Genomic DNA, 26,167 nt, shown 5'->3' with positions numbered 1-26,167 from the left:
CAAAAGCAGTGACCTGCATGTTTTAAACAGCAGTAAACCAAAGCGTCAGAGTGTGTAAAGCCCTGTCATCTTCTCGCAGGGCTTCCACACCATAATTACCAGCTGCAGCTGTGATATCAGTGCAATAAGGCTGAGTGGGAGCGGCTGCCGGGTGAACAATTAGCTTCAGCCACAACCTTTAGCCGCTGCCTCGGCTGATACGCCGTCACTCACTGGCAGCTTTCTGCAGCTTGTTATTCTTCTTGAAGAAACCAAATCCCTGAGCTCCAGTATGAAAACACGTCCCAGCACTGACGGCTGGAAGTGGATATTCTGTCCTCTCTGCTGCTGCTTTGATGCTCAGCAGCAACAGAAAAGCCTTTTTGGTTCTCAGCTGCACGAGTCGCTGCAGCTTTGTTTGACTGACAGAAACAAATGAGTAACATGTTCATCCTCGAGTCTTTGAAGCGCTGTCAGTGTCGCCACACTGTTTCCTTAAATCTGTGTAATAGGAGGGAGAGAAATCGTCAGCCCAGCCTGAGCTCAATTTCACACACTTGATGAAAGTCAAGACTTCGTTGTCATTCTTACTTAATCCATACAAGGCCTCAGGCAGTGTGGGTGGACGTGGTTGTTGACATCTGTGAAGATGAACAGCAAACTATTAAACTTTGCCTGCTGACCAAACAGCCTGGAAAGTCTGAGATGAAGTGGAGTTACTCAGCTGGTCTTTCGCTTCCAGAGACAGGCTGCTCATCGATGTGTAAGCTTGGGCCAATCTTTGTTTTCATTATACAAAACAAAGATTGGCCCATCAACAAATAGAAATGTTTAACTTCTGGCTGTTTATTGTTCATGACGATGTTAGAAAGGTGCAAACACGCCCATCTGTCTAATTCACACACATACTTTACTCCTACCAAGTGTAGCCAGTATTAACCTCTTAAGCCCCAACGCCCCCTGATACGGGGGCAAAAAGCACGAGATCAGGTAGGCTTGGGGCTTAAGAGGTTAATAATCTCATGGTGAAAGCAAAGCTGCTGCAAATACTCATCAGAGAACTCGGCTGCTGGACAGCAGGTAATGCCTGTCACAGCTCCCCAAGACTTCTGACCTGAGGCCGTCCGTCCCAGTGACTATGACAAAGGAAAAGGGAGGAGCTCACGGAGCCCCGATGGCCAATGGCAAGAGCTGCAGAGGACTAAAGGCAACGAGCATCCAAGACCAGCACTCCCACCACAAGCCAACGACCCCAGTTACTAAGAATCACCCAGCAACTGAGCTGCAGTAGTTTTGCACATAGAGCTAAAGAAAAAAGAGAAAAGCTACAAGAAATGTCTGTAAACATGGATTACTTTGTGCCTGACAGCCAGTGTTGGGAAGGTTACTTTTAACATGACATGCGAGAATAAGAAGATGTTTTTCTTTCCAGATTCCATTACAGATTACAGATTACATGCCCCAAAATGTATTCTGTAACGTATTCCGTTACGTTACTCAATGAGAGTAACGTATTCTGAATACTTTGGATTACTTAATATATTATCATGCTGTTTACAACTACATGAATGTACTATTGCTGTGATTTATTACTGTTACTGAAGGTCCGCGGCTCCGAACCGTAGTAAAGGGACCTCTGGCTAATACGGTGGGTTCTGTGTCGGCTCGTAGCTGAAAACTAGCTTTACTTTGTTGTCTGGGTCAACTTTGCTAGCAGAGACAGAGAGAGGCGTTGAAAGGCTGCTCCAACAGAACTTATTGTTTCAGAGGAAAACACGAACACGGTGTACAGTCGAGTCTTAATAGCTTACTTACAGCTGGGCTCGTCAGGCTCTCTTCTTGGCTGCAGTGGTTATTATTATATTTACATGCTTCCAGCTCCCGTTTCTGCTCGATGACAGCTCGTACTTTTCCTTTTTCTCCCTCCCTCGCTCACAGACACATAACGTGTATGGCAGTCCATTCTCCCTGCAGCACGGACTACACTGCCCATGATGCTACATTCTTTAGAGCTATACCTGTAGCATTCTGCCTGTTAGCTTAGCACAACAACAACAGGCGCTCTCTCACCCAGGAAACACGCAGAGAGAGCGTCGCCCTGTAACCATGGCAACCGTAACGCTGCCTGGAACAACAGAACGTAGCTGTCAAACAAAACCCAAACAGTCCTGACCCGCCACAATATGAAACAGGGAAGTACCGCCGTGTAATCCATTTATTTCAACAAAGTAACTGTATTCTAAATACCACCTTTTTAAACGGTAACTGTAACGGAATACAGTTACTCATATTTTGTATTTTAAATACGTAACGGCGGTACATGTATTCCGTTACTCCCCAACACTGCTGACACTGCTGACAAACTGGGCATGTCTGAGTTGAAGATGTGGAGAACAGCAGCTGCACGAGAGGCAGTGATGCTTTCATTCTTCTTCACTTGGCTCTGGCTCAACATGAAGAAATGCTCTATTAATTCTGCAGTGGTGAAAGTATTAGTGGGGAGCAGGAGGAGCAGGAGGAGGAGCTAGTGGATGGTTTTAGGGAGTTGTCTGCGAGAAATCGTCTGCTTCTGAAGGTATATAACAGCAGAGAGATGAAGATCAACTTCAGAAGGAAGACAACAATTACACTGTCTGTATCCTGGGACCGGATGCTGATGTGATGGAGGAGTACAGGTACCAGGGTGAACCACCAAATCCCAGCAACAGTTACCTCAACGTGCTTCTACATCTACATCGATTGCACTGCGAGACCCAGGCTGCATAAGTGACGAGCGGCTCCTACTCGGTAACCTCAGATCCTTCAACATGTGAAGCAAAGTGTTGAAGATTAGCTGTGGCACGTGGAGTGTGCTGAAGTCTGCTGGGGAGGCAGAATCAAAGCTGGTGACATCAACAAGCTGAATAAACAGATCAGAGAAGCTGGTCTCTGATTGGCTGGGGCACCTTTGAAGCTGTGGTGAAGAAGAAGTCCTTAAACAAACTCCATCATGGACTATCCTCACTAACCTCAGCACCACTCGCTCGCAGTGCTGGGCTTCTGTAATCACACTATATTTTTCAGTAATGCAGTAAAGTATTGCTGTACTAAAATTACATTACAGCTACAATTATGTGATTACTTGAGTTACAAAGGTTCTTCAGTTCTCTGCGTGTCAGATAGAGAGAAATAAAATGTTTTTTCCTTCTGTGCAGGTTTCAGTTTGTGTGCAGGCGTGTTAAAGACATTTCAGTAGCAGACATATGGAGATGACTTTTATTTTCATTGCACAAAAGGACAAGAGCATCTGCGTCTGCAGAGACGGCACGTTATGATTGTCGACACACAAAACGAAAGAAAACGGATAAAACTTCAGGCACCTGCACGCAGTAGCAACAAGAAATATGGCGGATGGGGAGGAATAGCCAGTTAGCAAACTTCTCAATGCTATCAATCAAACTAAAGAGGACCTCATGAACCACACTGACCAAAAAACGTCCGACATACAAACAACCCTTGAAAATTGAATCCTCTCTCGATGCGCTTTCGGAGCAGGTTGAGGAGATGGAGGCGCGAGTGAGCGCAAACGAAGATGGCATTAAAGATGCACGCAAACGTGTCGACAAAATGGAGAAATTGACAACGCAACTCAGAGATAAAATTGACGACTTGGAGAACCGCAGCAGGAGGTCCAACCTTAGGATACTGAACATCCCTGAGCAAGCAGAAGGCCGTGATGCCGTTTGATTTTTGGAGAGATTTATACCACAAATCCTGGGGAATGATAACTTCACCTCACACATCACCCTTGAACGAGCGCACCGCGTCGGGAAGAAGTCGGACAGACCGCGGCCCCCCATCGTTAAGTTCCTGAACTTCAGAGACAAAGAGAAAGTCCTCTGACTGGCCAGAAGTAGGGGAGAGATGACATGTGAGAATAAGAAGATGTTTTTCTTTCCGGATTACAGCGCAGACCTGCAACGCAGACCTGCAGCGCAGACCTGCAGCGCAGACCTGCAGCGCAGACCTGCAGCGCAGACCTGCAGCGCAGACCTGCAGCGCAGACCTGCAGCGCAGACGAGACGAGTTCCATGAAACAGAGGCTGCGAGAGAAGGAGATTGAATATGCTCTGATGTACCAGCTCAGCTTCACATCAGGCACCAGGGATCCATCAAAGTTTTCTCCACTCCTGCTGAAGCCCAACGTTCTCTGAAAGATCTGCCGAGTGGGTAGACTAAAGTGATCTAATGTGATTTCAACAAACAAGCAATTGGCCCCTATACTCTCAGATGAATTCATTTACTTACTTCAATGTCTCCCTACAAATGTTCCCAAAAGTTTCTTCAAAGAGCTTCATAAATTTATAACTTCTTTCATGTGGCAAAAGAAAAATCCAAGAGTCAAACTCTCCTCTCTGCAGGCCCCATATTCGAGGGAAACTTTAGGATCTATTATCTTGCCTCCCAGTACCGATCAATTTGGATCTGTCTGCATGCAGAGAGCAGTGAGGTTCGATGGGTCCCAATAGAACAACATGAGGTGAACCCCATTAAAAGATTATCTATTTTTAGGTACAAAAACATGTCTATCCAAGCTCACAAACTATTTGATAACATTAAAAACCTTCAGCGTCTGGCAGGAATCCCACTCACTGAAAATAAATATCTCTCTTCTTAGAAGGACACCCTTATGGGGCAACCCTGACCTCTCTCATCACATTGCTGACTCAACACTGCAGGGATGGAAGGACAGAAATATTGGAACTGTTGCTGACTTATACAATAATGACACATTTATTGACTTTCAACAACTAAAGGAAAAATTCAAACTCCCAGGACAACGTTTCTTCAAATTCCTACAAATAAGAGATCAAGAAATAAGAGAGCGGGTCAAAGAGAAATCCAAAGGGGTATTCCCGAGATACCAAAAGAAACTCCTCTTGAAACCCATCGTTGCACCAAACCATGGAGGCTACTATCAATGAAAGTTACCTGATCACAACAAAGCGTCCATAAAAAGAAAACGGGACCTGGGCCATGTCTATGAAGAGGTAGAATGGCACCATTTATTGGAACAAGCACAGACTGTTAATTTCTACAAAACAGGCAAATGCAATTTAACATACTTCATAGGATATATTACCCCCCTTACAGGCTACATAAAATTGATAGTAATTCCCCCCCAGATGCTTGAGATGTAAGGTGACAGATGGTGATCTCCTGCACATGCTGCCCAGTGATAGAAGAGTTCTGGAGACCATTGAAACAATCTCAATGGGGATCCGAATCAAACTGGACCCAAAACTATTGATTCTAGGTGACACAGACTCTATCAACGTGAATTATCATAAGAAATATTTTATTTTACTTGCAGGTACAGCAGTGAAAAAACGTATTCTGCTCCATTGGGAAGCTGAAAATTCCCCAACACTGAGACACTGGATTGATGAGCTACTGCAGTCCTGAGAAGACATCGTCGTAAAGGGAAACATGGAGCCTTTGAAAACATCTGGGGCTCCTTCCTGTCAGCACTACCGTCTCTGGACCTAACAGATCATGGAGGTGACACAAGCCCCCCCGCGGGTCTGCTTTGAGTTGATCCCGGTTGGGCTTTCTTGACTCGACTTCCTGAATGCTGTGGTTTTATTGTGGGGGGTGTTGATTCCTGTGCATGGGGGCTTCTATAGACAGGTGTAAATATGGGCTGTCTGCATACACGAATGTGATGATGTTGAGAGCCATACGGGGGGGGGGGGGGGGGGGGGGGGTTCGTATGACGTGTTCTGTGCTTTTTGTTTTTTGAGTTCTTGTTTTGTTTTTTGTTCTAATTCTTTCTGTAATTACAAATGTTATTATTATTGTTTTCATTATGTTATTAGTTTTTGTGTTTGGTTTTCGGGTGTTGGATGTTTCCATGGATACAAGCGTGTGCACCTAGGAGTGCTCCTGTGGTCACAACGGCCTGCCACGTTGTGGTTAGTTGTAGATGTTTGCTGTGTGCCATAGTTGTGAGATTTTTGTTTGTTTGTTTGTTTTTCAATGTAAAATGAAAATAAATCTTATGAAAACAAATGTTGAGCCACTGTCTGTCCGTCTGTTGAATCGGACGACACTCATATTTCACTGACTCACTAACCTGTCACTGAAGTGAAGATATTAAACATCTTGGACTGGAGAGGTTGGACCTTCCTGTCATAACTATGAGCTGCGTGTTTCTTTGACTTTGCCACGATGATGGAGATGAGATGCATCCATCCATTTCTTATGCGCTTTAGTCAAACCTACAGAGCATTTTATAGATGTTGGATACATCCACTACTTCCCTCATTGAGACCAATGTGTTGGTCTCAGCTGCAGCTAAAAAGCCTGATATGATTTGGGGTCAATAATGTCTTAACACTTGATAGAGTTGAGTCTGCAGAATGTAAAACCACGAACTGCCAAAGACATGAAAACAAACAGAGGATTTGCTGCTGACTGCAGGAAATATGCTGTAATTCAGACCAAGTGCAACACAGAACTATAATGTAAATGAATGTTTGTTACATTTTAGCTAAATGTGTTCACACAGAGCTGATTAATTGCAACATAAGCGTATCTTGTTGTAAAGCTAATGTCTGTGGTAACACTAACATTAGCTTTAGTGCATCAACCAGCAATGACTGGAAAAGCTAAACATGAAAACGACCACAGAGGAAGACACACGAGGCCACAGCAACCAGGATTTTTATCATTGCAGGGAAAATAAAACATACACAGCAAAGTAACAGAGAATATACTAAACATAACAAATTAAATATCACAGAAAAACATTTAAAATAAGAACAGTTTGATGTTTTCTGTGAGTGGTGTCCCATGTGTCCTGTGTCCTGGTGTTCACAGCTGTGTTGGTGGCACGAGACACCTTTACATAATATAACGAAGAGCTTTTAATGCTGTCAGTGTTTGTGTCTTCAAAAGGCCTGATCCTGAACCTGGGAACACGTAATCCCTTTCCCTGACACCGCTGTGTTATGACTGTAAAACTGTGTCAACATATTTAGAGAAGATTAAGCATCAAACTAGAACTTTCCTGTCAACAATCCTTCTGTAGCGTTGGCCTCGCCAGAAACACTCTGAAGTTCTCAGTGTGACGTCTGAGCATCAGCTTTAGAAAGAGCAGCTCTTTCCTTTTGTTACTAATATTTGTTTGATTTATCTTTCTGTGTGATGTCGTCATTCATACAAATATTATGCTAAAGCATAATTTAGCTGTTTATCTTTAATGTGTCCAGTGTTTTTAGCTGCCTGGCTGTCATCAGGACGCCGTCTCAGGCGGTTCCTTCTTCTTTCTTTCACATTCACACTGAATCAGTGGGTGAAGTTCAGTTTCTACAGTGGGGCAAAAAAGTATTTAGTCAGCCACCGATTGTGCAAGTTCCCCCACTTAAAATGATGACAGAGGTCAGTAATTTGCACCAGAGGTACACTTCAACTGTGAGAGACAGAATGTGAAAAAAAAATCCATGAATTCACATGGTAGGATTTGTAAAGAATTTATTCGTAAATCAGGGTGGAAAATAAGTATTTGGTCACCTCAAACAAGGAAAATCCCTGGCTCTCACAGACCTGTAACGTCTTCTGTAAGAAGCTTTTCTGTCCCCCACTCGTTACCTGTATGAATGGCACCTGTTTGACCTCATCATCTGTATAAAAGACACCTGTCCACAGCCTCAACCAGTCAGACTCCAAACTCCGCCATGGCCAAGACCAAAGAGCTTCGAAGGACACCAGAAAAAGAATTGTAGACCTGCACCAGACTGGGAAGAGTGAATCTACAATAGGCAAGCAGCTTGGTGTGAAAAAATCAACTGTGGGAGCAATCATCAGAAAATGGAAGACATACAAGACCACTGATAATCTCCCTCGATCTGGGGCTCCACGCAAGATCTCATCCCGTGGGGTCAAAATGATCATGAGAACGGTGAGCAAAGATCCAGAACCACACGGGGGGACCTGGTGAATGACCTGCAGAGAGCTGGGACCAAAGTAACAAAGGTCACCATCAGTAACACACTACAACGGCAGGGAATCAAATCCCGCAGTGCCAGACGTGTTCCGCTGCTGAAGCCAGTGCATGTCCAGGCCCGTCTGAAGTTTGCCAGAGAGCACATGGATGATACAGCAGAGGATTGGGAGAATGTCATGTGGTCAGATGAAACCAAAGTAGAACTTTTTGGTATAAACTCAACTCGTCGTGTTTGGAGGAAGAAGAATACTGAGTTGCATCCCAAGAACACCATACCTACTGTGAAGCATGGGGGTGGAAACATCATGCTATGGGGCTGTTTTTCTGCCAAGGGGACAGGACGACTGATCCGTGTTAAGGACAGAATGAATGGGGCCAAGTATCGTGAGATTTTGAGCCAAAACCTCCTTCCATCAGTGAGAACTTTGAAGATGAAACGAGGCTGGGTCTTCCAACATGACAATGATCCAAAACACACCGCCCGGGCAACAAAGGAGTGGCTCCGTAAGAAGCATTTGAAAGTCCTGGAGTGGCCTAGCCAGTCTCCAGACCTCAACCCCATAGAAAATCTGTGGCGGGAGTTGAAAGTCCGTGTTGCTCGGCGACAGCCCCAAAACATCACTGCTCTTGAGAAGATCTGCATGGAGGAATGGGCCAAAATACCAGCTACTGTGTGTGCAAACCTGGTAAAGACCTATAGTAAACGTTTGACCTCTGTTATTGCCAACAAAGGTTATGTTACAAAGTATTGAGTTGTATTTTTGTTATTGACCAAATACTTATTTTCCACCCTGATTTACGAATAAATTCTTTACAAATCCTACCATGTGAATTCATGGATTTATTTTTCACATTCTGTCTCTCACAGTTGAAGTGTACCTCTGGTGCAAATTACTGACCTCTGTCATCATTTTAAGTGGGGGAACTTGCACAATCGGTGGCTGACTAAATACTTTTTTGCCCCACTGTACATGTAACCTTTGCAAAAATTCTTTCATTTATGGTGCAAGTCTAAGAACCTGGTGCACACTAAATATTTATTCAGAGAACATAAACAGAAAATTTTAAGTTTCAAGTTTCATTGTCGTGTACACATCAACATTTATCCATAATGAAATTCATTCGTGCTCCTCAGCTTTACAGGAGTACATAGAGAGTGTGCAGTTATACTGAGAAGAAAATAACAGAATGTCAGTGGTAGTAATAAAATAATAACAACAACAATAAAAAGGAGAGGAACAAGTATTAAATATTAGAGAATTTAGTTGGTATTTACAAATACATCCATGGCTTCAACCTTCAATATATTGTAGAAAGATGTGAAGATGACTCATGTGGTTTTAGAGCTTTTCTGTCAGCTGACCGTTAAAGACTATTCACACTGACAGTTTGAGTTTTTCCATTTAACTCAGTGACTCAGTGACCGACTCTACAAGTCACCACGCTGCTGTCAGAGACACTGACGATGGTTTCTAGTATTTCAGTTCATTTGAACTTTATTTATATAGTTTCAAATCACAACAACAATCACCTCAGCATGTTTTATATTTTAACCCTTTAAGACCTACCATAGAACCAAGTCCGCCAGAGCTTATATTATATGTTTACATGCTGTGGAGCCATTTTTGGGAGCATTTCAAGTTGCTATACATCAATACAACCATTACAGCCTAAATTTTAATAATATGTCTGCATTAAGTGCATAGTAATTACATAAATTGCAAAAAAGTGCAATAAACTACAAAAAAATTGAAAATCGTTTTTGTTTTTTTAACATATATTTCTAGTTAGAGAAATTTAAGAGGCTTATCCCTCAAAACTGTAAATACAAAAAAGTTGCACAAAATAGTTTTAATTTATTTTGAGTGTCTTCATAGTTTTATTTTTGAAATACACCAATTTTTATACACTGCAGGAAAAACGAAAATAAATATTATAATGCAAATTTGCAAAAAAGCAGCATATGCATCTAAATAAACTATTTCCAGCAGCAATATGAGTCCTAAGCATCCCAGAAACCACACAGAAAGTCATAAAGTCAAAGATAACTTTTAAAAACACCAGTATAGGCTCATGAGGCCTTGATGGTAAAAAACTACATTTCCGCAAAATGACGTCACTTCTGGTTTCGGGCAGGTCATGGCGGACATGCGATAGTTCGCGCTGATGGACGTAGGAAGTGTTACAAACAGCTGATCGGATCAGCAAAGCGTGTTTCTGGAATATTATGTTTTTGTTGCTGCAAGTGCTTTTTATGCAGTTTTTGCAAAACTATATGTGGAAGGAAACTGTGACCGAGGACAAGCTGATGGCATAAGATGTAAGTACAACTCCTCCGGTTTCATATGCAAACAAAATTATTGCGCTAGCTCACGTGGTTGCAGAGCTACCAGGATTTAAAAATAGTTACTCAAAACGGAGCGTGCTGCTCTGACCGGCTTTAAAGGGTTAAAGAAAAGACTCTTCAATAACAGACAGAACCCCCTGAAAATAGCCCAGAGTTAGATCACCGCTCTTTGAGCAGATTTCAATCCTTAATTATTGGATTATTGTCAAAAGTGGAAGAAATTTCTTGTTCCAAAACAAAGTGGTGAACAGATGAAGGGAGGAAGTGAGCGCTGTGGTGAACCTCCTGCTTTGATTCAACGACAACGATCTTTGTCCCACAGAAGTGAATTTCAGAAAACTTAGTCAACAGCAGAACAGCAGAGAGGAGCCTGTGTTGATGAATTAAAGGAAAAATAATAATGCAACGATTGATTTAATTAAGGTTTAATTTTAGTGTAAGTTTCCTGCCTTTTTACCACCTTTTCCTTTGAATATTATTAATGTCTGAAACTGTAATTTGAAGGGAGGAAAGTCAGTAAAGTCATTATTGAGACAGGAATTCTGAATCTGTTCATAGATATGATATAAACATGTAACTGCGTAGAGACAGAAAACAAATGTACTCGACCCGAATCATCTCTGCTTAAAATGAAAGGATTTCAGTGACAGAAGGAGGAGCAGCAGACTTACGGAGGGCGTGCCATTCGTCCTGCCTTATCGTCTTGGTGATGTTGTAGGAGAGGTTTTTGGGTATCGTAGCTGAGGAATAGTGATACTTGATGTAGGAGCAGCGAGTGATGGAACCTGCAAAGGAACAACAGGTTTTTATAAACAGAACATTTACACAAACATTCACTGTAACGACACAAAGACTGAACAGAAGCTTCAGGTCAGACGTGATTCAGCTGGAGAGGCGGCGTCTGCAGGGACACACAATCAGCTTCCTGCGTCAGTGGTGAAGAAACTCTTTAACATCAAACCACAGCAGGAACACAATGGCTGAAAAATTATGTTCCTCTAAAACTATTGACTAATTAATGAGGAGAGCTTTCAGCGTGCACTCTAACAGCACAGTGTTGGCTGGAGCATCGATCATAAAACAAGGAAGCACAAATAATTTAGAAATCTGTCAAAGACTTGTTCAAATTAAAAATTACATCATTACTTATGACGAAAATAGCAAATTAAATTCACGCTCAGGAAGGCAAGTATGTATAATAACTAAATATAATGCTGTAATGCAGCATCGCACATAACAAACTCGTGTGCTGTTGTTACATTTAGAGCACAATTACTCAATAAATTGGAAAAATACAGTTTTTTTGGAATGTTTTGGAAATTATTTTGTTACAAAAGTTAAAATACTTCATGAATATGATGAAGACATCTTTCCGTCTTTGCATTTTCTGCTTACTCCATGTACATCTATTTGATAAAGGCGATTGTTTCATCTGCTTTTTTCTAGCTTAGCTAATACTTTACACACATTCGTCCTGTAGGTCTGTGGCCCCACAGCAGTGACTGTGATGCTGAAGGTTCATAATGAGGCTGTAATTTCCTCCGTTTCCTTTTGACACCATTACTGCTGGCGAGGCCACGTGGCTCACAAACATGACATCATTAGAGTCTTTGGAGGTTTGAATTACACAGACAAGACAATCATACCACCACATGCATTTCCTCAGTCCTGAACACACACACACACATACACACACACTCCTCGTGCCTATGGTACGACAACTTTTGTCCGTGCCCCTGGTACACTGCGCAGAAACACTTTGCCACACACACACACACACACTGCTACACTATGGTTTATGTGAACGTAACATAAGGGTTTACAAACAGTCCCCAAAACCAGACAAGCAAAAGCCGATTCACAGACAAAGGTGACGTTTATTGCTCTGCCTATAAAAGCATGAACTCTGAGGTGAACCGAGGTCCAAATAACAGACAAAACAAGCAAACCCAAGTCGTACCCCGAGCTCGCTACCCAAAGAAAACTTACAAAAAAAGTAGTTCCCACTTTCTGCTTCGATGCTATTTACAAATGGGCAAAGTTATTGGCAGCGTTAATCACTATTAATCACTTGGAGGCTGAGGACCGTCTACTGCTGAATACGCTTGGACAGGACCAGCACTGGTTGGCCGACAATCTCTTAGTTTTCTTCATCATTAATGTAATCCAGGGATATTTACCAGTATTTCCAATCACAGAGGGCACGGCTAAGACTGAATAAAATGCTCAAATACTATATCTCACAGAAAACATTTAATATTATCCAGAGATTATTAAAATAAACTTTAAATGAAATTTTTCATTTCACCTTTGTAAAGCAGAAAACAGGTAAATAACGCCTTAAGCTTTGTACCCAAGAAACTAAAGAGGGTTAGTTAAAGGGTCTTTCTGTATAATGAACACACATTAAATGCATCACAGCCAAGTATTTGGCCGACATTGTAAACATCGAGCTCTTCTGTTGCAACGATGTCTCCATGTGTTGTGTGGAAAGTACATAAGCAGGTCGTACGTCCACACACGTCCCCCTGCAGAGCTACTCTGGAGGACTGATGGGGCACCGTCACACACTCCTCTCTGCTGAAGTGCAGTCATTTCTCTGCAGCTGTTTTTGTTTGTCTGTGCGTCCTTTTCAGGGTCGTGGGGGGCGCTGGAGCTTCTCCCAGAGGCGAGAGGCAGGAACACCCTGGACAGGTCGCTCGCCTGTCACAGGCTAACACATGGACACAATCATTTGCACTCACATTCACACTTGGGGTGAAATCCCACAAAAACACAGAACATGCAAACTCCACACAGGAAGACACCTGATGGGGGAATTGAACCCAGGACCTGTTTGCTGTGAGGCAACAGTGCTGACCACCGTGCTGCTTTGTTTGTTTGTTTGTTTTTTGTTGACACACTGCAAAGTGACAACATTTTAGCAGAGAGCAGCTGTGATCAACAAACTACAAAGATCTGCTTAAATAAATACAAAGGCGAGCTCACTGCACTGTGTTAATGTGGAAAGGCTGTTCAGTGTGCACCTCATGATTAACGGGCTTATAGATTGAACCACCGTTAGCATCAGTAACTTGGTGTAATAATCTTCTGCATCACATGATCATTATGGAGGAGTTATGGCCGACTTTGCTTCAGTTCACTGAGGTCACAGGATTTTAAGGTCTGCACGTTGGGCCACTGCAGCAGCTAAAGTTAGCAGCTTCAGGAGGCTCGATATTAATAAAACTGAATTCAGTTCAGTTCACTTGAATTCAACGCTGTCTGCTACGCTTGGCAGTGTTGTCCTTTTGCTTGACCTAATTTTTATCCAGCTGTTCAATTAGAAATCTGATTTTATATCTAAAACACAACAAACAGAATCAGATTAATAAAAAAGTAATCCCAGAGATATAAGATGTTAGCGTTTAGTCATGACCTCAGGGATACTATTAACATTGAAAAGTTTTGGAATACAAAATATATTAAAATACTAGAAAAATTTGCATTTCCTGCGAAAATGCTGTGTGGATGCCTTAACGCTGAAGATGTCTGCTGAAAAAGTTGAAAAAAAGTGTTGCCCTGAGTAGGATTCAAACCTGGCCCTTTTGGTCTCAAGGCGGCTAGTCATCTCACTGAGCCAAACTCATTCTCACAAAGAAGAGGTGGAGAGACTGACAATTCTGTTGAAATGAGCAGAAGCTGCTGAGAAGAGGTGAAAAGGCTGAAAACTTTGCAGAAAAGAGGTGAATCAGCAGAATTTCTGCTGAAAAGAGGTAAAGAAGCAGAAAGTTGCACTGAAGAGATGAATCAGAAGAATTTCTGCTCAAAAGAGTTTTTTCTGAAAACAGCTGAGATTTGGGCTGAAAAGAGGTGAAAATTCTGAAAATTCTGCTGAAAAGTTAACTGTTAACTGAAAGAAATGTTGCCATGAGCGGGATTTGAACCCTAGCCTCCCAGTCTGAGAACGGATGCTCATCTCACTGAGCTAAAACACAGGTCAACCCGGCAAGGAAAATCAGTGAGGCCACTGATAATGTGGCAGAAATGGGCAAAAAATATTGCAAAAAAAATTCAATATCTCAAAAAGTATAGAAGTTATGAGCACCAAAAGTCATAGCCGGCATTAGCAGAAAGAGCAGAATTTTTTAAGATTTGAACAGTGAAAATAGCACAAAAACTGAGGGAGTAGTTAAGCGCCAAAAAGTGTACGGAAGCAACCAGAATAATAAAGTAGGATAATAATAAAGTATAAAGAGAAACAGGAACTCAATAGTGTGGATGCCCTATGAGGGCATCCACACTATTAGTAACTGAAGTCAATCAGGCAAAGTATTTAGAAAATAAACATCCTCTCCACCATGTGCTGCTAATCAGAACCAATCATATATGAGTAATGACATCACCACAATGACATCACACATCAAACTTATTCACCCAGTGCACTATTTTCTTGACCCTTAAAAAGTCACGTAAATTCAACCATAGTTACAGGTTCTGACAGTTTCAGCAACTGTTGATGTTTCCTGCTAAAGGGGGCAGGATATTCAAAACCTATAAGTTTGACTTATTATTTAAATAACTTTCTCAATATGACCTGTTGGATTGTTGTGTTTCACTAACACTAAACAATCTGCTTTTGCTAAATCCGGTTATTCAGGTTATGTTTTGAGTAATGGGGAGACGTCCCATTAGTCGAGTCCATGTTTGAAGTGGGGGAAGAGACGTTTGCATGAAACATTCGTCATCCTTCTGCTCTCCCCTCGGCCTCAAGCTGCCTGTGTTTCCACATGTGATTTCCTGAGAAGTGCTAACCTCTCCGGTGCTCGTCTCTGTGGACAGAAACGCTTGAGCAAGCCAAACTCCAGCCCTTTGGCATATTTGTGAGCTGGCAAGCACATTACATCCTTTCACTGAGGTATCCTCCTCCCAGCAGTTAGACTCGGGCGCTCTGCTCTCACAAACCCAAATGGATTTCTATCTCAGTCATTTTAGTTAAATTGCCCTTCAGCCTTCTGCAAACGTCTCTGAGCCAGACACCATTTCCTCTCCATTACTGATAGTGACTGGAAGTGATACTGAACGAGTGGGGCTGCGTGCATTTCTATACACATCCACTCATGAGTGCTTTTCTGTTTTCAGTCTCTGGATGTCTAAAGCTTTGTTTTTGGGCTCAAAGGCCTCAGAATAAAGAAGGTCAAAGGTCAAACACCATTGCATCACATTAAAGGTTATTGTTACTCACATGAATATGATAATGAAGAGTTGTTATGTGAACATACAGTTAATAGGACTCCGGCTTGCTGCTACTTTCTGCAGGAGAGGATGGATCTCGTTACCTGAAATATCCTTTACACTCCTGTGTGAATCGAATGTATTCATATGTATTATTCTTTCGTACTGGAGGGGCTCGAAGCCGAGTGTGAAGCGCTGGGAATGAGAATCAGCGCCGTGGTCCTCAGCTGGGAAAAGGCTTTGAGTGCCCACTCCGGGTCAGGATGAGTTCCTGCCCTGGAGTTTAAGTATCTCGGGGAGAAAGGAGCTGGAGACGTGTCGGTGCTGCGGCTGCAGTCCAGAGCTGAGCGTTCCTGCTTATCACGATTATCACGACCAGAGATGGGCAGTAACATATTACTTGTAACGCGTTACTGTAATCTGATTACTTTTTTCAAGTAATGAGTAAAGTAAGGGATTACTATTGCAAAAACGGTAATTAGATTACCGTTACTTTCCCGTAGGAACGCTGCGTTACTGCGTTACTAAAACCGTGATTTTTTGCGAGAATGTCTCATGACAGTGACGTAAGCGAGTGCGACGTTCGTGACAACAGCTGTGAGCAGATCAACAATGGATCATATATCGAGTGCAGAGAGAGTATGAGCGTGCAGCGTTTAAAGCGTGGAAGTACTGACCTTACTTTGAGTTTGATTCCATAAAAAGTGACAAAAACATTAGTGTCCGTTGTGCGTGGGAAGAAAACTTCTTTTTACAGCGAAAAACCCCTAAACTTCCAAACAAGCACCGAGTAGCTACGACGTAATGGGAAACTCACAGAGAAACTCGCGGATTCTTCCACTGACCGCTGCACACCTGCACCAGGGTAACCCTCCGCCTACCCCACTCCTGCTTTACAGGTGAAAATAGAGCAACAGGACCGCTAGTCTTTGACTTTATTTATTTTCTGCTGTGTTTTACTTGCATCTATTTGAAAGACTGAGTGTAAACACACAAAATATTTTATTTTATGTGCTGGAATGTGCAGAAAATAGGTTTAAATGTTAAACTAATTTCTTCCAGTCAGAGAATGTTGCAGATAATTAAATGTTTGCTTGATGCATAAAGTTAAAACTTCGCGGAACACTGGACCAGCTCTTCATCCTCTCGAGGATACTTGAGGGTGCATGGGAGTTTGCCCAACCAGTCTACATGTGTTTTGTGGACTTGGAGAAGGCATTCGACCGTGTCCCTCGGGGTGTCCTGTGGGAGGTGTTGCGGGAGTATGGGGTGTCTGGCCCATTGCTACGGGCCATTCGATCCCTATACAACCGTTGCAAGAGCTTGGTTCGCATTGCCGGCAATAAGTCGGACTCGTTCCCGGTGGGTGATGGGCTCCGCCAGGGCTGCCCTTTGTCACCGGTTCTGTTCATAATTTTTATGGACAGGATTTCTAGGCGCAGCCAAGTGGTGGAGGGCTTTCGCTTTGGTGGCCTCAGAATCTCACCTCTGATTTTTGTGGATGATGTGGTTCTGTTGGCTTCATCGGGTGAGGGCCTCCAGCTCGCACTGGAGCGGTTCGCAGCCGAGTGTGAAGCAGCGGGAATGAGGATCAGCACCTCCAAATCTGAGGCCATGGTTCTCAGCCGGAAAAGGGTGGAGTGCCCACTCCGGGTCGGGGATGAGGTCCTGCCCCAAGTGGAGGAGTTTAAGTATCTCGGGGTCTTGTTCGCGAGTGATGGGAGAAGGGAGCCGGAGATCGACAGACGGATTGGGGCTGCAGCTGCAGTAATGCAGACGCTGCACCGGTCCGTCGTGGTGAAGAGGGAGCTGAGTGTAAAAGTGAAGCTCTCAATTTACCGGTCGATCTACGTCCCTACCCTCACCTATGGCCACGAGCTGTGGGCAGTGACCGAAAGGACGAGATCGCGGATACAAGCGGCGGAAATGAGCTTCCTCCGAAGGGTAGCTGGCCTCTCCCTTAGAGATAGGGTGAGAAATTCGGCCATCCGGGAGGGGCTCAGAGTAGAGCCACTGCTGCTCCACATCGAAAGGAGCCAGCTGAGGTGGTTTGGGCATCTGACAAGGATGCCCCCTGGGCGCCTCCTGGGTGAGGTGTTCCAGGCATGTCCCACCGGGAGGAGGCCCCGGGGCAGACCCAGGACACGCTGGAGAGATTATATCTCTCGGCTGGCCTGGGAACGCCTTGGTGTCCCCCCGGACGAGCTGGAGGAGGTGGCTGGGGAGAGGGAGGTCTGGGCCTCTTTGCTTAGGCTGCTGCCCCCGCGACCCGGCCCCGGATAAAGCGGATGAAGATGGATGGATGGATAAAGTTAAAAGATTAAAACTAATAAAACAAGTTTTAAAAAGAGACTTTTCCATTTGATTACATTTTGTATGATGATTATGCAGAAAAAGTAGAATTGGGCTGAAAGATCTATCACTTTATCACCTATTCAGGTTGTAAATCGTGTTTTTAAAAAGTAACTAGGTAACTAAGTAATTAATTACTTTTGAAAATAAGTAATCAGTAAAGTAACTGGATTACCTTTTTGGGGAAGTAATCAGTAATTAGTTACTGATTACTTTTTTTCAAGTAACTGGACCAACACTGATCACGACTATTCTTCAACTTTGTTTTAAAAGGTCCTCTGCCTACTGACAAATCTGAAATATTGCATCAAAATTCTTGGAGGATCTGGGGTGTCTGTGGCTCCAGAGGTCGAACAGGTCAGGTACCAATCTGAAGGCTGGTGGTTTGATCCCTGCTGCTCCAGTCTGCCTGCAGATATCCTTGGGCGAGATACTGAGTGCAGGGCGCTCTCTGATTCATCCATCAGTGTAAGTGTGTGTTTCCCAGATGAGCATCAGTGTGCAGTCTGTGAGGTCTTAGATACAAATTTGTTCCTGGATTTTCTCATTTTGGCTGCAAACAATTTTAAAACAACTTTATTGTTTCATGAGCATTAAACATGATCCTAGAACAGAGCAGCTTCCTGTGCTGATGATCTTATATCATTTCTGAATGTAGCTTAAGCCTGAACCCGAGTTCTGTGCTTATATTTATTCCTGACTCTCAAACACCTCAGAGTCAGGCGAGATGATAAAAACTAAAATCGTCCTTTAAACATTAATTTAGTGAAATACTGGATTATCCTCTCAGATTATTATGAAGGACAGAGACAAATATATACACAAACTATACTGCCAGATATTCACTCGTCCATTCAAATCATTGAATTCAGCTGTTCCAGCCACTTCCATGATCACAGATGTATAAAATCAATCACCAGGCCTGCAGACTGCTTCTACAGACATCTGTGAAAGAGTGGGTCGCTCATCTCTTCAATACTGAGATTTCCACAGTTAACTGTGAGTGGTATTATAACAAAGTGGAAGTGACAGCAGCTCAGACACAAAGTGCCGGCCCACATGAAATCACAGAGCGGGTTCAGTGGACGCACAGATCACCAACTTCCAGTTGCACTCAGATTTCCCAGAGAACATTGGGGAACGATTCCACGGCTCCACAGCTGCATCAGACACACTGCTGTGAACCATGCTGGACATCAGAGTATGGTTTTGCCCGTTGCTGGTTTTATGTACACTGTGAAACATTCCCAGTGGAAACCTGAGCTTTTACTTTTTCTTTGTTCTTTGGTGGTCATGGTAGAAAGGTTTGACCGTCCTCTGCCAGATGGAAGGTCGTGCTATAGTTCAAGCCCTGCATGGACTCATTTTTGCATGACACACTTCCTCTCTGTCCGTCCTCCTGCCAGTAGGATCAGAAGTTGGGAGACACAGAGACACAGATGGGTGTTGCAGGCTTTATCACGTGAGTGGGGGAGCTTGTTCATGTCAGTGGCACAATTACAACCTTTAAGGAAGTGACTCCTTCAAGGCCACACACCAACACGATGCAGAGTAACTACCTAAACTTCACTCACACAGAAGCTGATTATTCTTATACAGCACTCAAAGCACTTTATGCAACATTACCATTAAAATTTAGATGTTTTTGGAGCCTTTATTTAACCTGACAGTGGAACTCGTAGCTAACATGGTTAGTGAGCATGTGTTTCAATGGGAGGAGAAATCTGATCTCTGAAAATGTGCCGAAGCCTGAACAGAACATGGTTTAAACCTTGGACACGGTCAATACATTGACTCATATCTGTTATTAACCTCTGTCTCTCTTCCACAGCATGTCTTTATCCTGTCTTCCTTCTCTCACCCCAACCAATCACAGCAGATGGCCCCGCCCCTCCCTGAGCCTGGTTCTGCTGGAGGTTTCTTCCTGTTAAAAGGGAGTTTTTCCTTCCCACTGTCGCCAAAGTGCTTGCTCATAGGGGGTCATATGATTGTTGGGCTTTTCTCTGTATCTATGAAGTGCCTTGAGGCGACTTTTGTTGTGATTTGGCGCTATATAAATAAAATTGAATTGAATTGAATGATTGCTTTACTTAAAAAGCCAAAGATCCAGCTGATTATAGACTGATTTCAATCTTCCTTCATTTCAACATTTTTCTCTAAAAAATCATCAAAAGAGAGACAGACATCATCTGTTTCACCATCTGCAGAGCAGTGGTTGATTGATTGACTGTAACCTGAATGCTACATGGACTCACAGCCAGTCTGCAGGAGACATTTACAAATATATCATTATTTCCATCACTGGTTGTTTGAATTGCATCTACAGGTGCTTTTGATGTCGATAACAACCCACACGCACACTAAAATCAAACTAAACATGTCGATAAATTAAGTTACATGTAATAAAGGGAAATGTCACAGAGGAAAGTGTTGAACACGACGCATGGAAAGTCTCGACAGCAGCTGAAATCTATCAGTAATTAGAAAGTAGTCCTGCCACTGAGAGCAAATTAACACCAGCTGATTCGATCCTGATGCCTATAAAAAGGTCTCTCATTACTGAGGTGTTGTTATTGTTGCAAAACATACTGGGTGCACTGGTTACAGAAGACTTGCTAAACTGGTGTAGGTTCCCCTGTTGAGGATTTTGAATTCTGGATTTAACAGGAAGCCACTGCAGTCCCTGTCAGTACATGAGGCCAGCTCTGTCACTGGGACAGTCTTGATTGGTTTCATCCTCTCTTTATGTGTTCAGCTTATTGCTCTCCATCATATTGTCCCTGCCTTGATGCACAGTCCCATTTCCAATCAGTTGAAAGTGTGAAATTTGCATCAAATTTGCATAATGATGACAGCCTTCCTCAAGAACTGCTGCAGACTGCGCTCCCTGCCTCGTCTCTCCTTCTGTCTTTCCTGTTCCACTAAGCTCGCCGCCTCTCCGATCCTCTTTGTGCCCTGCCTATTCATACAATGAGAGCGCGGCCTGGCAGGCCTCGAGTCTAAGCTTGTTGCTATAATTAAACCTGTGGTGTCAACGTCCACCACTGCAAACCCAGGAAGCAACCAGCAGATACAGACACATACGCTGTGTCCCATTTCAGGGTCTGCACGCTTGAAGTACGCATTTTAAGTGCGGTTACGTCACCGCCAGGCGACGACGGCTGTCCCAATTCGAAGTGTACTTGAAATGCATACTCCAAATGCGCCGTCGATTTCCCCAAATATCAAGCGTGGTCCGGTGCACGCTTCGTGGTCCCATATATCCCACAATTCATAGCGCGGCGGTGGGTGTGGATAATTTTGCCGCAAAATACGGCAGAAGGGAGCAGCCAAGAGTGAACTGTCAAAAGTAAGTACTGAATATGACGTCACTTATTTATGTGCGAATGTTTAATAATGAAGAACATTAAAACATTGCTGTTGGCCACATGTCGGCAAAGTTATGTGACATTAGTGACGTTTGTACTTTCAGCATTAACTTGGTTTTAAAGCCTCTACTTCTAAATATACATATAGTCGACCTTAATCTTACAAAGAATCAGATGATTTTATGGATAATTAAAGTCAGTCATATATCCACCAACACAACAAGCTGAAAGTCAGTGATATATATATATGATATGATATATGTATCATAATAATCTGACAATACTATAATATTGGCCATATGATATTTACATTACCATAGGGAGATGACTTTAGTCTCATGAACAACATTAACTAATTATTATTTACTAGCTAATCTTAAATGACTGTTCAGTACAGAAATGAAGCCCAACAATCATGTTTTACAGTCCTGTGGTCTCAGCCTCAGATACTCAACTAATCAAAGTGATGTCATGACAAAAATGATTGACCAACAAAACATTTTTCTCCTTCATTTCTGTCAAACAAAGCTGTATGTAACGTGTCTCGCGGTTAGTATCATGGTTGCTAGGCAACCTGAACAGCGCCACGAAGCATATACCGTCCCATTTCACAAGCCTCTCACTTCCGCACTTCTCGTACTTATAGTACGCACCGTACGTAGTACGCGTAGTGCGCGTACTTCAAGCGTGCAGACCCTGAAATGGGACACAGCCATAGTTACAATCACGTACCTGACACCAGAATCTGAGCGTGCTCGTGTTCCTCCTGTCAACATATGCACATGTGCATCTGTGGTCTGCAACCATCAACTTGTTATTACAATGATCTTTTTCCTTTTCAACAACTGTGATATAAATAAAACTGCCACACAAACCACACTGTCTTAAATGTCATTTAATGTTGTTAGTGCCGCTCAAGGTCAAACAAAAGTGAGGGACGAGAATGCTTCTTGAAGCTAATCATAAACATTGTGCTTACATGGATGTTAATGGTAAACAGACTGGTTCAGGTAGCACTTTTCTACTCTGAGCACTCAGAGCTATCATTCACACGCATCCATACTCCGATGGATGCATCAGAGAACAACTTGGGCTTCGTATTGCCCGAGGATGTTTGGCACTGTAACAACCCTTATTATGGCATAGCACCACTAGGGGGCGTGTCGCAGTTGAAGAGTCTCCTAATGTGAGTGCAGCTGCAGCCATTACAGGAGAGCACGCTGCTCTCCGTGCATCTGTTTAGAGAAACTGTAACATTGTAACGGGCTGCAGCGGCGACTACCTGACCCCGCCACATGTATGTGTGACCTTGTTCTGTTAACACCAAATAAAGGTCTGTTGTTCTATTTAACTGACTGACCTCCGAGTCTGGCTAACATCCACACCACATGCCTGCTGGACCTGCAGCTGCTCCTTCCTCGCCAGACCGCTGTTGCCAACTGGAGAACCACCAAATATCTAAATCAGTAAGTGGTCTGCGCTACCGTTGAGCTACAGCCACCAGAGATTGGCAGTAACGCTTTCCTGTAACCTGATTACTATTGCAAAAACGGTAATTAGATTACCGTTACTTTCCCGTAGGAACGCTGCGTTACTGCGTTACTAAAACCGTGATTTTTTGCGAGAATGTCTCATGACAGTGACGTAAGCGAGTGCGACGTTCGTGACAACAGCTGTGTGCAGATCAACAATGGATCATATATCGAGGTCAGAGAGAGTATGAGCGTGCAGCGTTTAAAGCGTGGAAGTACTGACCTTACTTTGAGTTTGATTCCATAAAAAGTGACAAAAACATTAGTGTCCGTTGTGCGTGGGAAGAAAACTTCTTTTTACAGCGAAAAAAAACCCTAAACTTCCAAACAAGCACCGAGTAGCTACGACGTAATGGGAAACTCACAGAGAAACTCGCGGATTCTTCCACTGACCGCTGCACACCTGCACCAGGGTAACCCTCCGCCTACCCCACTCCTGCTTTACAGGTGAAAATAGAGCAACAGGACCGCTAGTCTTTGACTTTATTTATTTTCTGCTGTGTTTTACTTGCATCTATTTGAAAGACTGAGTGTAAACACAAATATATATATACATATTATGTGCTGGAATGTGCAGAAAATAGGTTTAAATGTTAAACTAATTTCTTCCAGTCAGAGAATGTTGCAGATAATTTAATTTTTGCTTGATGCATAAAGTTAAAAGATTAAAACTAATAAAACAAGTTTTAAAAAGAGACTTTTCCATTTGATTACATTTTGTATGATGATTATGCAGAAAAAGTAGAATTGGGCTGAAAGATCTATCACTTTATCACCTATTCAGGGTGTAAATCGTGTTTTTAAAAAGTAACTAAGTAATTAATTACTTTTGAAAATAAGTAATCAGTAAAGTAATGGGATTACTTTTGGGGGGAAGTAATCGGTAATTAGTTACTGATTACTTTTTTCAAGTAACTTGACCAACACTGACAGCCACATCTGTAGGGGTGCCTCGCCTGTTATGGTGTCATAATTCATGTTGATTGTATGGATGACGGCACATACAAGAACCAGATTATGTTTGTATGTAATGATAGATAAGTCACTTTGTTACCACACTGAGTGATAATCTGATGGTTTCCATCAGACTATAGGAAGACCAACCTGTTTCTAAATCAAATGCTCTGTTATGAAGACACTTCTCTTTGTAACACGAATGCTGGACAGGATTATAGTGTCAGAGCAGTGGACCATATGTGCTTACTCTTTTTATATTGCATCAGTTTATTTCTTGGTAACATAATGTGCAGTCACAGCAGGCTATCCTAGTGAGACAGCAGCTGCAGGCAGGCCCTACAGCAGGTAGAGGAGTTCAGTGAGGGGGAACATTAGCATTTTTCTTCATCACTGACTATCACACAATATCTTAAAATAGTGTCTTCTTACAAATTTGAGGTGTCCATGATAATGTGAGTTCTAACTAATAGTATGAGGAGCTTTTGAAGCCAGGACCACTGACAAACTCTAATGAATGAGGCTGGTGGGGGGCCGAGGGGAGTTTAGTCCAGTTCAGCTGGGTTTGGATTAGGGCTGGGCGATATGACCCAAAATTCATATCTCGATATTTTTTACCTGGACGGCGATATAAGATATATATCTCGATTTTTTTTTTTTTAAAGCCATAAAGTAAGAACAAAAAGAGAGTTCTTAGTCAAAGCTGTGTCCCAGATGTCACACAGGCACTTTTATTAACATAGAGCATAGATGTACATAAAATTTACTCAAAAATAAATTGAGCATTTATTAAATAATAATGCTCCATAAATAAAAGGAAACAATGTTGTTTTTGTGCATAACAAAAAGCTCACAATTGGGCAGTCAAAATGTAAACTAAAAGAAGCAGAGCATAGTAACAAAGACAGATTTCACAGCTGCTCTGTTCCCAACTTCTACTGCGTGACTGACAGCATTGAGTTTGAAATCCTCTTCGTAACCACGTCTCTTAACAGGTGCCATTTATGGTCCTTATACACAGTAGGGTAATGTTACGTTGAAGCACAGTACGTATCACTCCGCGAGGCTCCGCGGTAGCCGTAATGCTCCGACAATCCATCAAGCGGTGCAGCACCGTAGCTTACCAAAGTCGTACTAAAACATTTTTTGACAGATTGCTGAACGCTGTGTACCACATAAAATCGGTTCGCGGCCATCAAGCACAACCAGAATTCATACATAAGGCGCGCTGTCAACTTTTGAGAAAATGAAAGGATTTTAGGCTGTGCAGCGTCTCTGGGCTGCATGGTGTTAGCGTGGTGGCGTCCAGCCCCACGCACGGGGCGATGCGCAGTAACTCGTTAACGGAGATTTTCCGTGTCCATCTTGTCGCTTCCTGCAGGTGAAGCGATGGGGGAGGAGGGGCAGTGTTGCCAACTCTTCAGTAAGGAAAATCGCTATTGGTTGTCCTAAAAGTCGCTAGAAGTCGCTAAATGATGTCATCACCTAATTTGCATAATTGGTCATGCTAATGTAATTGTAACCTACGTTGTTGGAGAGAGAAATAACATCGTGGACGAGACATAAAGTGAGTAAAAAACCTCCTAAATGCATTTAGAGTTTATTTAGAACTACAAATTAAATTTATTTTAGCAATTATTGTTTTTTTTAATGTCACAATTCCAACCCTGCTCCTTAATCCGGGCTTGGACCGGCAAAAGTGACCCGAAATAGGCACTCTGGTGGAGTTACTTTGTGTGTGTGCGTTTATAAGTAGTTTTAAACCTTGTGATCCACAAAACAGCATAAGAGTAAAAGAGTAAAAGAAGAACTGACTGCGCAGCTTGTTGAGAGTAAAAGCGATATGCGCTTTCACGTCTTTTTTTACGTCTAGGGGGTCTTTCACGTCTAGGGGGTCTGAAAACTCGCTAAATATAGCGACAAAGTCACTAAGTTGGCAACACTGAGGAGGGGGAGTTGTGTTCAGTGCAGGAGGGGTGAGGCCAAGTGTAAAGACAAAAGTGAATGAAAGAGAGGAAAACTTGCGGCTCCACAAGTATAGTTATAACGTAACATAGACTATATCGATATAAAGGATATTGTCACATCTTATATCTCGTATAAAAATATATCGATATTTTTTAAAAACTCAATATATCGCCCAGCTCTAGTTTGGATGTCTAACTGGTCTTCATAACGTTAAACATATAGTTCACGTACATGCAACAAATACACATCTAACAGTACTGAGCTTCTCAAAAGGTAACGAGGCGAGAGGCTGCCTGGCATCAGCGTGATGTCACAGCAAGCTGCAGAAGGCTGTCTGCTAAACCACAAATTCACCTCAACAGGACAGCATGACGCCCATGATGGACGGCATCCCTCTAAATGTCTCTGCACTGCCTCATGCTGCAAGCAAACTTTAAAGGAACTCTTAATTCCCAATGCTGCTTTT

At 42.8% G+C, this 26,167-nt stretch overlaps 1 protein-coding gene across 3 annotated transcripts in view; it reads right to left on the bottom strand.

Moving 5' to 3' along the window:
• tmem178bb (transmembrane protein 178Bb) overlaps positions 1–26,167 on the bottom strand; it is a 74,066-nt gene that overhangs the window by 28,523 nt on the left and 19,376 nt on the right. For all 3 annotated transcript variants that reach the window (XR_014870301.1, XR_014870300.1, XM_085138452.1), the window contains exon 3: positions 10,985–11,098. Coding sequence is in view for 1 of the 3 variants with exons in the window: in XM_085138452.1 (XP_084994578.1) it covers positions 10,985–11,098 (114 nt within the window). In the remaining 2 variants the exon portion in view is untranslated. The remainder of the gene's footprint in view (positions 1–10,984; positions 11,099–26,167) is intronic.

Source organism: Neolamprologus multifasciatus, chromosome 17 (genome assembly GCF_963576455.1).
Source record: "Neolamprologus multifasciatus chromosome 17, fNeoMul1.2, whole genome shotgun sequence".
NCBI lineage: Eukaryota > Metazoa > Chordata > Actinopteri > Cichliformes > Cichlidae > Neolamprologus > Neolamprologus multifasciatus.
Note: the sequence above shows the minus strand (reverse complement) of the source record. Positions and strands in the feature narration are given on the sequence as shown.